At 38.6% G+C, this 13,941-nt stretch overlaps 1 protein-coding gene across 2 annotated transcripts; it reads left to right on the top strand.

Moving 5' to 3' along the window:
• Positions 1-3,205: 3,205 nt before the first annotated feature.
• nufip2 (nuclear FMR1 interacting protein 2) lies at positions 3,206-13,438 on the top strand. Of its 2 annotated transcripts, XM_052576239.1 has the most exons (5): positions 3,430-3,579; positions 5,635-5,711; positions 6,504-8,189; positions 9,611-9,643; positions 9,859-13,438. In XM_052576239.1, the coding sequence occupies exons 3-5, from the start codon at positions 6,704-6,706 to the stop codon at positions 9,909-9,911; spliced, it is 1,572 nt and encodes a 523-aa protein (XP_052432199.1). In that variant the 5' UTR covers positions 3,430-3,579; positions 5,635-5,711; positions 6,504-6,703; the 3' UTR covers positions 9,912-13,438. The 2 variants fall into 2 exon arrangements, with proteins under 2 accessions (XP_052432198.1, XP_052432199.1); XM_052576238.1 differs by lacking the exon at positions 5,635-5,711 and having other exon boundaries at positions 3,206-3,579.
• Positions 13,439-13,941: the final 503 nt, after the last annotated feature.

Raw genomic sequence — 13,941 nt, 5'->3', positions numbered from 1 at the left:
AAAAGAAGTCTTGTGTGTGTGCACGTGTTTAAGTGCACTGGTTTTATACCCATCATATCACTGGTAATGCTTGCAAGTCTTATTTTTTAAAAGTTCACTGCTGTAACAATCTGATTTTACACATCAAAATACATGTCTGGATTAAGATGAACGTTGTCTCATTAAGTTTTGCTATATTTGTGATGGGCTTGTCTCCATGGCGACAGCCAGCAAGAGTCAAACTGATTTTTACAGCCTGCACCTCACTTTTTCCATGTCTGAAATTAAGTAAACAACCCTAATTATTTCCGTTACAGGTTTACCTAAGCAAGCACACCTTCACAACAATGCCACAGTCATTACAATTAGAAAAACTAGTTTGAATTGACCCATACTGTAGCAAATTCTTAATATTCACATTTGTTTTTTAAACGGTATTGTATCAGAACACTCCAGGAGAGGGAAATATGAGCTGTTAACGATGCAAACTGGCGTTCAGATGAAAGCGTGTTTATAAGAAGCAAGGGATATGAAATCACGCCTTTCAGTGGTAAGATGGCATGCTCAAGGCTAGTCTTCCCAATACCTGTATAGAGCATTACAGAGACAGAGGACTAGCATTATTTGAGCAGCTCTCTGCAATTAAAAGAACCAGCCTTTCACTCAAGGATTGCTAAATTGCTAGATTACTAGAGCCGAGTTATGTGATTTATGCTCTGGCTGGAGTCTGTGTTTGACAGAACTTAAGATGCAATGGCATGGCCTGTAGGTAATACTTGTTATGTCCTAGGAATGCAAGTTGTAACCTTTATTCATTGTTCAAACTGCCGTGCACCTATAACATAACATGTGTCAGTGAATTTAAATTTCTTAATCTTTCCCATTGAAGTATCAGTATATGCTGAGAATGATATTTTTATTGCAGATGTGTGTTTTCTTTTAAATAAAACAAATAACCTGTTATTTCCAGCTGTGATAGTCCAAGAGATTCATAGAAAACACATTCTGACATGCTCAACCATAAAAGGTGTTTTGAATACACTATTAAAACCATGTTTAAAGTCACATTGGTTTCTGACAAACACTGTAATCAAGCATCAACTGTTTGTGCTATAATTGGAGATGTTTTGCTCAAAGGTCCACCAATGCCGATTATGCAAGCAGTCCAGGAAGGCTAGAGAGAATTCTTAACACATAAAAAAGAAGTGAAAAGATTTTGAATGGGCTGCCTGAACGAAAATCATTTGAAACTGCTATTTTGGTTTCACCTAAATGTGAAACTAGCCTAACTTAGCAACTTTTGCTTTCAACAAGTCCTAACACTCAGGAGTTCAAGAGTTCACATAGGAGTTCACAGAGGTCGTTGTCCATGCCATTCCATCCTGAGAAATCGGACCAATTTAAAGGATTCAGACATGCTAAAAATAGTTGAAAATTTTCCGCTGCTTTATTATAATGAATGGAATGCCAGACTCTGTACGTCACTGGACAATAAAAATAATCCTATTATATAAAAAAAAATGTTTTTATGATTCTAAGATAAAAAACAAACAAAAACAATAACAACGTAATTAAAAATGTGATCTAACGATGCATATAATACGATGCTATATTTAGACTAGGCCTACTGTATACTATAGATCCTTATTGTCACAACAGTGTTTGTCTGCCCCCCTCTGGTTAATTTAAGAGAATGCATGGAATTTAAAGCATCTAAAATAGCTAATCACATTTAGCAAATAGTTGTTGTAGTTTTAGTTTCTTTTTTAGTTTTTTTTAGTTTTGGGGGGGGGGGGACATAAATCTAATTTAGTAAAAATTATATTGTAAGACTATTTGAACGCAAGGGGTTACTTTTATGCTCCACTACTGTTCAAAGTTTTAGAAGTAATATTATTTTTAAATGTTTTTAAATAAGTCTTCTATGCTCACTTAGTCTGCATATATATATATATATATATAAAACTGAACCCAAAGATTTGAATGGTAGAGCACACAGCATTTGGTTCAGAGAACACACTTTCCACTCAACAGAATTTTCACCTGAATAAAAGAATTGTCAGAAAGGACTATAAACTATAGAATTAGTCACATACTCATTCCAATTGACTGTCTGCAAATCCTCAGAGAACAAACAGAACCTGCCCCAGATCCACAATCTACCCCCACTCTGCTATTAAACGAGTGTTGGTCCAAAGTGCAACATTCTAGAAGGATAACCGTGCTATCTGTGGTTTATTCTATATCCTTGACCATTGTGAGTTTAATAGGCAGTCAACATATATTTGATAAGCACTATGAGGTCAGAGGATTAAATGTGCATGCATCAACCAAACTAACCTGGAAATTTATGCCTTTATGTACAGCCAAATGTACATATAAATGCTACATACAGTGGTTGTTTTATTTGTGCATTAAACTATACAAAACGAAAGTGAACAAATTAGTTCCAATCACTGACCCCTTGACTTGAATGTCACTCACTCACCACACGATTTAAGACATGATTTTCCACTAGCCAACAGTTAATGGTGATTGCTGGGGATGTGCTAATTATATAGTTTCAACCATCACATACAAAAATATACAAATTTAATTCAGTGGCACGAAAACACATTTAAATTAGTATTTACAATAGCCTACATGTATGTTCACATAGACAAAATATTTTTTTTTCTTACTGACGTATGAAGAACAGATTATATTTTTAAATGCTTACAAAATATATATTTATATTTAAAAATATACACTTCAAAAATATACAAAAAATGGCCAATAATATTTTTTTTATTACATATGTTATCATAGGTTATACATTAAAATATTTTCAAATATAAATATTGGCTATTTTTTGTATCTTTAGTAATATATTTAAAAACTTTTTTTTGCTATATGGAAACAAATGTCTTGTATGCATGTATATAGCTTGCTACGGCATCCACAAAATGGATAAAATAAACTACTGTAATTTGTGAGGAACAATTATAATGCTTTAGCGGCTCTTCTTTCTGTGGTCTAAGGAAATCTTTACTGAATTGTAAAAAAAGGATAACAGAGTTCGGAGATCGTGATTGTTAGTCGATTAAGATTAAATGATTCAAAGATTCGCTGATAAACATGAAGTTGTCGCCACCTACTGGCAGAATGGTACACCAAATTGTGAACCAATAGATTTTACTCACTAAAGCCACTAAAGAATGAAACTTGCCAACAGTACACCAAAGACAGCACTGACACAACAGTCGGTTGATTGCGTAAGTTTTCATGACAGCTTCCTGTGGCCTTGACTGGGAAGGTTCCAAGCCTTGCATCGCGACGCACTAAACACCGCCCGCTTCTCTCTGGCACCCCCCAAACGCACTAACGCCGGTGGTGATTGGGCAGTGCAAATGTCTCAACTCCCCTCGTCCACCGAGCACCGGTTGAGCACATTTTGTCACTTGCGCTAACGTTAAATGGAGGAACGTCCCTGCGAAGGGGCATCCGGAGTATATATCAGTCATGGAGCAGAGAACGGCCCTGATCGATCAAACATATCGGTAAACAATGATCAGAACCACCGTAAGTTCCAGAACGAGAAAACGCAGACGAAGAAAACAGGTTGGTGACCAGCAAAGCTCAGTTTTTTCCCCTCTCTCTCTCTCTCTGAACAAGCTTCAAATACATGTCGTAGATTGCTTGTACAGTCATACTGCATTAGTTAAATCAAACGAAGAGCATGCTTTGCTGACTGTACTGTTTGAAATAGTTATATTCAGTGTTAGCTGCATCGCTAGCTAGCGTAAAGGGACATTGACCTTGTGCACAGGTCTCCCAGCACGTATTACACATTTCCCTGACTTCTAATTCATTCGTAAACATAACTCTCAGTTTGGGTCGTTTTTAAAAGGAACGCGGCCGTCAGAGATGCAGGATAGCCTTTAAGCTCTGCCCCGTTGCTGCCACAGCAACACGAACCGGCTCCTGTGGAATGTTCCTGCTCGTATCTTAAGCTTGTTCTGTTATTTCCTGTCCGCCATGATGGACTGCCAAATCTCAAACTTCACCGCTGCCCGTTTCTCGAACAAACCCGAGTATTTGATAATACAATTTGGGCGATGCGGTCAGCCATGCTAGGTTTTTCTGTCAGAGTTGCTGTTAATGTTGTTTTATGGGTGTACGTTTGACCATCTTAGCTCGAATAGCGGCCTATTGCTCTTTGACAGTCATGTGAGTGGGCCTGGCATTGAATGGGCTCGCGCTTACCTCCAATTCGAACTCGGCACCAAGTGGCCTGAATAGAATGTGTCGGAAAATTCTATAGCTGCACCACGGATACAAACGTTCCAGTTCCAAAACCGTAAATGGAAGCAACCGGAAAATCATATAACGTTACGCAAACTGTCAAATGCACGCTTTGACGTGCAGATTTACAAAATAATAGTAATAAAAGAACGACATTTCTGTTGTTTTTATTTTAAAGTGCATTTTCTTTACCCCCTGTAAATTGCATTATTTATACTTTCATTCAACGAAGCTCATGGCGTGAGAACTATCATGTATGTTTGATTTCAATCAAAAGGTGACAAACAGTTTTATTTGTGCGCATTCTCTCCCGTAACTGTGTTGAAATGCACCGCAGGTGAAGGGTTAACTGTTGATATCAAGCTATTTTGTACGGTTCAGTTGGCTATTGTGGAATACATTGTGTAAAATGTTTCGCTGGAGTACACCGCTTCATATCGCTAAAGCTGTTCATAATTGGTCCATAAAAACTCCTAGCGCCTGTTGAAATGTATCTTTGAAGTTGTCACTTTATAAAATCGTTGTGATGTACCAACAAGCACATCTTCCTGTGGCTAATCATTCAGGCTGCCCACTTAGCATGCTAAGCTAGCTGATGACTTGGCCGGTTTGTTGACCTAGTACACAAAAACTTGGTTTCAAATAAAGTATTAACATTCATAAACAATTTTGTAAATGATTTAATGTAGAATAAACGTTGCTGACTGCCATGTTGCGATTAACCTCACTTCAACGACTGTTACTACCACACAAATGAAAATAGCCCCAGAAGCTGGCATGGCGTTAGACACAAACCACACAAATGTAAGCTCACAAAATCAACGGAATTTGTTAAAGGGATCTCAGTACTCGGTTTTGAGTTTTTAATTCATTTCGGGATTTTAAGACGTGTCAGCCAATGCTGTAGAACTACCCAAATATGACTGAGTACTCCATTTTGACACGTCATACCTCCGGTTAAAAATAGGGCGATGTCAGACTTGAGCTGTCCGATAAAAGCACACTCGCAAGTGGTGCTCTTTTCATGCCTCATACTTTCTGCCTCAAACACATAGGTCGTTAAGAACCGTTTTAGTGCTCAAACCACTTGTTTAATACGTTACACCCTTGATTTTGGTTGAACATTGCCCTGCTGCCTTGTTGATTTAGTTTGTTTACATGGTAATGTAAAAATACAGCTTTTTTCCTCTGTGAATTAATTTGAATCTGTATGCCAGGTTGCCAGAATGGAATTGTTGCTAATGCCAGTCTTATGTTCCTATGAGGACATTCCATCATCTGCCATAAATAGTTTCCATAGAAATCATGAAGTCAAGCAAACAGTCTTATGCACACTTGCCTGACAGAACATTTGTCTTTTTTTTTTTTAAGGATATCCAAATATAGTGATCCTGTTGCAGAGGATCCCTCTGGATAACAGACTGTTTTACTGTTAATTCTTGAAAGTAGTAAGCAAAAATAAAGACAATATACTGTTGATTGCATATTTTAAATTGTGTGTGTGTTAAATATATTTTTGTGTTAAATAACATTGACTGTAGTTTCAAATCAAATTTATTTATATAGCACATATAAATAAATAAAACTTTTGAAATATGTCAAAGAGTCCAGAAAAAACAACCTTTATCAACGATACTAAGGAATGATTCTTGAGAACCAAATCAGAATTTTAGAATGATTTAACAGCATTTTAAAATATATACGAAAATAGTAAACAATTATTTTAAATTACAATATTTGCTATAATACAAACACATAATGCAGATTTTTTTTCTGTCATGATACAAAAAAAAAACAAGTTTCTTTCCTTTTTTCTGAAAATGTTTTGGCAGACCCAGTATGAAAACTGATGATCTCTGATTTCACTTTATTGGCAGAGATGAAATTTGATAAACCAGCTCTGTTCAGATGTAGGTTGGTTATGGCTATCAAATCACAGATATTCCATTTTATACTGGTTTTATTTGGAAGTACACTGAATACCCTCCATGGTTGTTTAATTTGAGTTGACAGTAGACAGCATGTCATCTGCCTGACCCTGGCTTGGTTCCACAGAACATACCTAGTCTAAATATTCCTTGATCTTGTGCAAACATTGGCTAGACTTGACCCGTTCCCTTACTGGAACTTGAGATCTGATCTGGACGTTTGACAAAATTTGTTGGTGCAGTGGATCAATTGATGCAGATTTGCAATTTGCATTCCATATATTTATTGCTTTTTGTTTCTCCTCTGTGCAGAAAATGGCAAAATAAATGGAACTTTGAAGGAGGGAGAGGTGACTCCCGCTTCCTTTAACCCAGAAAGATCCCTGCACCCTGCGAACAGCAATGGCGACAGACACCTGCTAGACATCAACTTGAAACAGAAGCCCACTAGACGGGCCTTCACCGCTGACTCAACAGGGGACAGAAAAGGTAGAAACACTAGCAGAAACAGCATGGACTTCAAAAATGACAAGTCCTTAACGTTGAACACACTTGAATGCAAAAAAGAGGCTTTGGCTACTCTGAACGGTGTGGTGTCGCTCAATTCTGTACCACTTACCAACGGTTACCCTAGCAAACCCGGAGCTGATAATGACGGCAGCGGCTCTGAGAGTGGATACACTACTCCCAAGAAGCGCCGTGCCCAGAGGAATGGCAAACCCGGGGACAATGTGACTGCTTCTGCCCAGGTAAAAGCCATGCAACAGGGTGGCAAACAAGACCACGGGCCTGTGGCGCCGGACTCGGCCTCTGGCTCTCAGATGGAGAGTGGCAGAACTGGTTCAAAAGTTGAGCTGCACCTAAAAGTCAAGGAACCACCTGCCTTCGCCACCCCACCTCCTCTGCCGATGGCTGAACTTCAGCGTAAAAACTCAGACAGCAAAGCGGCTGGCAAGCGGTTCGAGGATCGCTCCAGCAAGGTTAAAGGGGCTACCTCCGCCAAAGAGGACTCATGGACCTTGTTCAAGCCTCCGCCTGTCTTTCCTGTGGACAATAGTAGCGCTAAGATTGTGCCTAAGATCAGTTATGCAAGCAAAGTGAAGGAGAACCTCAATAAGACTGCCCAAGCTGGCGGGGAGGCTCTCACTCCTGCTCCCCAGGTGCCTGGGAGACCGCCACAGGTCCCCATGTCTGCGGTGAAAACCATCACCTCGGCTAGCTTTACCAACGGTCCCCTTCCAGGGGAAGGGAATGGCTGTCCCCATTTCAGTGCCAGTCCTCTGCTGGCGCCTCCGGCTGTTGCCGCTGAGAATGTAGCATCTCCCCCTAGTAGTGGCACTTCGGCCGTTGGAAGTTCCACGTCCTCTGTGGCTGAGCCCAGGAAGCCCAGTCTGTTCGTTTACCCCGTCACCTCCTCCAATATGCAACTTTCGCTCCCTAGCGGCCGCCAAGCCGATCCCCCTGCTGCTCCGACAAATCAGAAGACTCTGGGGGACATTTTTCAGAATCAGTGGGGCTTGTCCTTTATCAATGAGCCTAGCGCCGGACCAGAGGGCATGTCGTGCCGCTCAACCGGAAAGGACGTGTCGGTGGAGGTGAGCTTTCAGGGAGGCTATCCTGCTACAGTGGCCACTCAGACTTCCAGTACCTCTCAGAGACCGGATCAACAACCACCCTTCACCAAGGCTCACGAACCAGACAAATGGACTAACGCTCAGAATCTGAGTCGGGGTGTGAGCGGCGGTGCCATGCCGGCAAGCGGGGCCATACCCGAGACCTCTGTCCTCGGCCCAGATGCCCAGAGAGATGAGACGGGGGTTCATGGTGCAATAGTGTTTTGTTCTTCCTCTAAGGACATTTGTGCCGAGCTGCCTCCCACCTCCCCAGCTGCACCTAAGGTGGCTTCGGCCAAGGACCAGGGCCATACTAAGGGCTTTGACAGGAGGTCTAGTTGGGGGTCGTTTGATCTAAAAGCTGCTGTAATTTATCACACTAAAGGTAACTCACTGTTTAAGTTTCTTCTTTAGTACTTTCACTTTACTATGTACTACAAGGATATGCTGTCTTATGAATGTACAATGGAGATGGACTAATACAATAAATGTGACCCTGGACTACAAAACCAGTCATATTAGCATGGGTATATTTGTAGCAATAACCAACAGTACATTGTATGGGTCAAAATTATCGATTTTACTTTTACTCCAAAAATCATTAGGATTTTAAGTAATGATCATGTTGCATGAAGATATTTTTTTAATTCCTTATCTTTAAATATATAAATACTGAATTTTTGACAACTTTAAAGGTGCTTCGGTCATCACATGTTTGAGTCCTGGCTTGTGGACCTTTCTTGATCCCATCAACACTCTTTTCCCTACTTCACTTCCTGTCTCATTACTGTCCTATCAATAAAAAGTCAAAAACACCAAAAATAAATCTTTAAAAACCGTAATTATCTGAAAAGACATAATACAAGTAATATAATTTCTGGGACAATTATAGACATACCAATTAGCAGTGCTAGGTAAAAAACTTACAAAATGTAGTCCGTTACTGATTACAAATTACAGGACAAATGTTTTTGTTATTAACGACCTGGATTACACGCATTAAGTAATGCAGTCTTTAGTAATGCGGTTTATCACACAGATTTGAATGGGATTATTGTGTACCATGTTGATTAAACAAAGAGAAAGAAAATATATTCATTCTTTATCAACATCATGGAATCATTAAACATTACATTACAGCAGGGTTTCTCAAACTCATTTAGAACTCTTTCATTTAGAAAGGAAAATTTAAAAGGAAAAAAAATAAGAATTGAAGTGAATCAATAAATTAATTCACTGAATCACTAAATTCACTAAATTATTAATTCACTGACATTGTGTGAGTAATCATGTAACCCATAAAAAATATCTGTAATCTGATTATGATCATTTTAAAACCTAATATAATCTAGTATTTTTTGGGGGGTGGGGGGATTCTGATTACGTGATGCAGATTATATGTAATCAGTTTCTACCCAGCACTGCTGATTGGTGCCATTATGATCAACCCAATTTAAACGTGTAAATGTGAGTAAAAAATAAATTGTTCAAACTAATTATCAGTCTATCTCTAATGTACAAAAAAGTTTGTCTGGTGCAGATAAATTGGTTTAGTCTACTTAAGTTGTTATTTGGCCTTCTCAAATTAGAATAAGGTTGTTACTCTAATATATATATATATATATATATATATATATATAAATGTTATTTCCGTGTGGTTATATAAAGCAACAAGAAAACTTTATATTTTGAAGCTATTCTGTTAGTGTGAGTTTCTTTCAAGTTAAATAAAAAGGACCGATCTTGATTGAATCATAGCTGTACTTGTTTATTTTTACACTAAACTTTCATCTCTCTTCATTGCAGAAATGGAATATTTTTTGAATTTGCAAAAACAAGGTAAGCTGCCATTCACCTCTTTGTGTTTGTTGACATATTTATAGAGCACTCCTTTCTCAGCATGTGATTATTAAACCCTTCAATGATTCAGCATTTAGATACTGCAACCCAATGCCCCATCTGCTCACATCCCTCAACCCTTCCCATATCATTTTTGTTTGTGGTTTTAGAGTTCCCAGCTCTCACCTACATTCCTCTTTCTCACATTCTCGCAGATCCAAATCGAGTAGTCCTCTACAGTGAGTCATGGGACGGACCTGCTCAGTGAAGCTGTGTCTGAACACTATATCTCAGATGAACTCTGCTGCAAAAAGATGCGCTTGAGGAACATGGCTGATGCCTCGAAGCATCCTGAATCAGAACTAATCCAATGGTTTAGAAAGGACCTTGTTACCCGTCAGCAGTCAAGACTGAGCGCAGAGGAACAGGGTGCGCTTGGGGAAAAACGGGGTTAGCTGGTTTTAGAATATTAGAATGGAAGAACAGGAGCTGTGGAACTCAACTCTAATACGGATATGTTGCTGAAGACAATTTCAATGACTTTGGGGACATACAACTCACTCGTCAAACACTCATGAGAACCCTATCATGACATTTGGTTGGGCGGAAGCTTCTCCTTTAAGTACTCACAGACCTAAGAGAGTGTCCAGGAGGAAAGCGTGTCACCATGTGTGCCCTCTTGAATTCAAATAATCATGTAGTGGTCACATTGAATTCATCTGGGCACAGAACCGAAGAGTGTCACTCTACAACGAATCAACATACTGTGGCCAGAGGAACTATTTTCGTTTTTGGAGATTCAGGGGAATCAAACTCCATTTATGTGTGGAGGGGCGGTTAGTTCAAGCCTTTGGGAATAAATAATTGTCTTAATTTAATTTCTGGCCAAGTTTGGGTCAGTCCTGTAAGTGATGTCTCTCCACTTCGTTTGTTTGTTTTTTTTTATTCCTTCCTTTTTTCTTTTCTTTGAAATACTTAAAAACTCCCAGGGCAGGTTATGAGGTACACTCGGATTGGGAACCACCCGCCCTGTAGTGTGCATGTGCAGTATGCTGCTCCGTGCGTCCTCTTTCGGAAGAGTTCAAAGTGCTATCGTCCAATGGTCTTACTGTCGTCTCTTCACGCTTCTGTCACCTGACAGCCGTTCGAGTGTCTTGCTCATTGTGTGAATGTGTAAACGGAGAGAGGAGATCACGCTATACTCTTTTATCTTGAGTGTTTTATGTTTTTAATTCTCAAGTAGCAGTTAGAACCCAGAACTAATCGCTAAGATGTGCCACACCACAGAGTTGCTTTAGCTTCAATGCTATAGGTACATTATGGAGGCTTTAGTTCACTTCGGTTAAGTTCTGTAGAGCTGCTCTTTGGAATAGGATTCCGAACCGAAGCGACTACGTTTGCTTCATTTTGGACTACACTGCAATTTAGAGGGAACCTAGAGAGCAGTCGCTGGCGAACCATCCGGACTTTTTATTTCACTCAAGAGACTAGAAGCCCCTAGTGTTTTTTTATTTTATTTTTTATTAAGCACCACAATCACACTTTTATGCTTTTTAATTGTTATGTTTTTATTTGTACCTGTGTTTCCATGCTTATCGGTTAAGCGCTTGCTTGAGCCTCATCAGTAGAACCGCCGTTAACAGGAATTCTGCCGTTGTGTAAATGTTCCTCTTTTTTTTAAATGTCAGAAAATGTATTCTAAAGCTACAGTCTATCCTCTTGTTTGATCATTTCACAGATTAATTGATTTATAAGAATCAGTAGCACTTTACGTATTATGTTCTTGAATTGTATTTCCTTAAACATTGACATATCAGTACATATTTGAAATTCTAGTAATTAATCATAGGCTACTAACTTTTAACCTCTACCTAAGGACTGTCGGTCCACAATCTCAAAAGAAAATAAATATAAACAAAAGAAAATGTAAAATAAAAAAAATGAGAAAAAGGAAAGAAAATAAAACAAAAAGACACTCAGGTAGAATTAGGGCAGTGTTCTATCTAACAAAAAAAACGCACCAACAGTGTTATTGCCAAATATGAAAAGAACATCCCATGTTTGTACCAGCTGTTTTTTAAATTGTAACCTTTTGAGGGATTTAATTTTTGACTGAAAGCCAATGCTTGCGTCTTTACAGGTATCATTTGGCATCGATGTGTTCTGTACATGACCATGAAACACTGCCAGGTGAAAAGATTCAAGTACACATGGAAGACGTTAACCACACTACGTATCTGTATGTCTTTCCTTTTGCCAGAGTTTGTTTTTCTTTTCTTCCATGTTTTAAATGCAGCATGTAATGGTTTCCAATGTGGTCTGTCTTCAGAAAACGTGGGATGTTTCATGATAGTTCTTAATCCGTTTCTGTTCTAGAGGTATCCGACATCTGTTCCATGTTTCGGTTCAAAAGATATTGCAGCTGTCGATGAAACCGATGTAAGGTTGTTCAGTTCTGCTTCATCTTTTCTAATTCCGTTTGGATTCCACTTTAAAGCTTTGTGCAATGTAGAGAAATCCTGCGATTGATAATTAGCTCGTTCCTTGGATTTTCAGATGCACATCTATTCATGGCTTCAGTTGAGTTTTATTGTAGTTATCGAAATTTTGTCTTTAAACAACTCGCAGAACTTTTTTTTTTTTTTTTTTTTTTTTTGTTTTTTTTGATATCCAAGGGATTTGCTTAAGGAGTTACTGATGTAGGCATAATTTATAACCATCTGTCATTACATTAAGTTAATTCTGAAATACCTCTGTGAACATGCATTGTCCCGGTATCCCTATTTCCTCTTAAAGGGATCGTTCACATAAAAATGAAGATCCTGTCATCATTCACTCAACCTCATGTCTTTCCAAAGACTTTCTGACCCTGTCCCAAAATATAGTGAATGTCTTGTCTGCTTCAGACCTGACTGACTATCACTGTATAGATGAAAACAGTTTAATCGAATTAGGAATAACGTGAGGGTGAGTACATTTTGGCAGAATTCAGATTTTGGGTCAGCTGTCTCCCTAACTCAGTTACGTTTTTGTAAATGCTGTCAGCAGAATGAACTGAACCTGGCCTTTGTTTAAAAAAAAAAACTCAACTCCAGGGGTCAAATGCACATATTGAGGTTCTATGCACAGAATGCAAACAGAACAGAGTTTATATTTCGGGGGGTTGCACATTAGCTTAATTTCCTCAATTTAAATAAGCACTTACTACCCCACAAATTCTATAATTGCAATATAAATTATTTACATACATCTTAAATAGCTCCCCTTAGTGTTTAAAGCAACGAGAGCACGTACGGATGGGGAAAAGGGTTCAGAGATACTTAAATGCTGTGATTGCGAAATCTGTACTGAGAAAATGCATCTTTGTTGGCATATTAAAATTTCACCTGTTTTCTTGTTGTGTGAATGATTCTTGTCCTGTCCTGATAACTCAACTGTCTTCTGCGTGTGGATGCATATGTGTGTGTTTGTGTGCAAGCATGTGTATTTGTCTTCATTCATACGCTCAATTATATGCAAAGTTAATATTGCGAACTTTTTCAAGTTCAGGGTGCCTGTGTTAAGCGATATATTAAACGGAAACACATCAGAACATGAAAAAACTGCTTTTCCCCCTCCCCACACCCCCATCACCCCCCAACTATCTTCAGTTGTGCCATGTTTTGACTGTTAAAAGTTTGAATTAATATTTCATTTTATGTTGCTCTCTCTGAATTTCCTACAGTGGATATGAAGAGGGAGTTACATTATGTCTCAAGAATCTTTGTCACTGCTAATAAACTTGTTGAAAAAGAACTTGTTCTCTGAGTCTTCTTCTGAGTGTCTACTGTTATATTTTAGGTTAGACTTGATCAGGCCTAATGTTGATTGCTCAAATTTCATTTTGACCCTCATTTCAGAAACCGGAAAATTCTAACTACAGTGAATTACTTACAATGGAGGTGAATGGGGTAATCCTTACCTTAAATACCTTAAAACAAAACCATAATGCGCCAAATGGCAAAATAATGATTTAAAACCGATCAAATAATGCACGATTGTTTAATAGAAATGAATGTAAAGGCTTTAATAAAACTGCAAGCTGCACAATCCTCCAGAAACTGGCTCCAATACACTTCCATTGTAAATGCCTCTCAGTAGCTTGATTTTATAAAGTATATTTTATCCTTAATCACTATGCCAGTAATGCTATTTGGATCGTTCTTAACTTGTATAAAACTTAGTGTATTTATGTGGGCTATAATAGTAATAACCATACCTGACCTGCTCTTTGGATTTACAGCAACACACCCCACTTT

The sequence above is a fragment of the Carassius gibelio genome, chromosome B15 (genome assembly GCF_023724105.1).
Source record: "Carassius gibelio isolate Cgi1373 ecotype wild population from Czech Republic chromosome B15, carGib1.2-hapl.c, whole genome shotgun sequence".
In the NCBI taxonomy this organism is placed as follows: Eukaryota; Metazoa; Chordata; class Actinopteri; order Cypriniformes; family Cyprinidae; genus Carassius; species Carassius gibelio.
The sequence above is the reverse complement of the archived record's forward strand: the minus strand, read 5'-3'. Positions and strand labels throughout refer to the sequence as shown.

Coding starts and splice junctions, on each gene's coding strand:
- nufip2 (XM_052576238.1), top strand. CDS start 3,435: ATGGAGGAACGTCCCTGCGAAGGGGCATCCGGAGTATATATCAGTCAT. Junction 3,580..6,503: donor AACGCAGACGAAGAAAACAG/GTTGGTGACCAG, acceptor TCCTCTGTGCAG/AAAATGGCAAAATAAATGGA. Junction 9,644..9,858: donor TTTGAATTTGCAAAAACAAG/GTAAGCTGCCAT, acceptor ACATTCTCGCAG/ATCCAAATCGAGTAGTCCTC.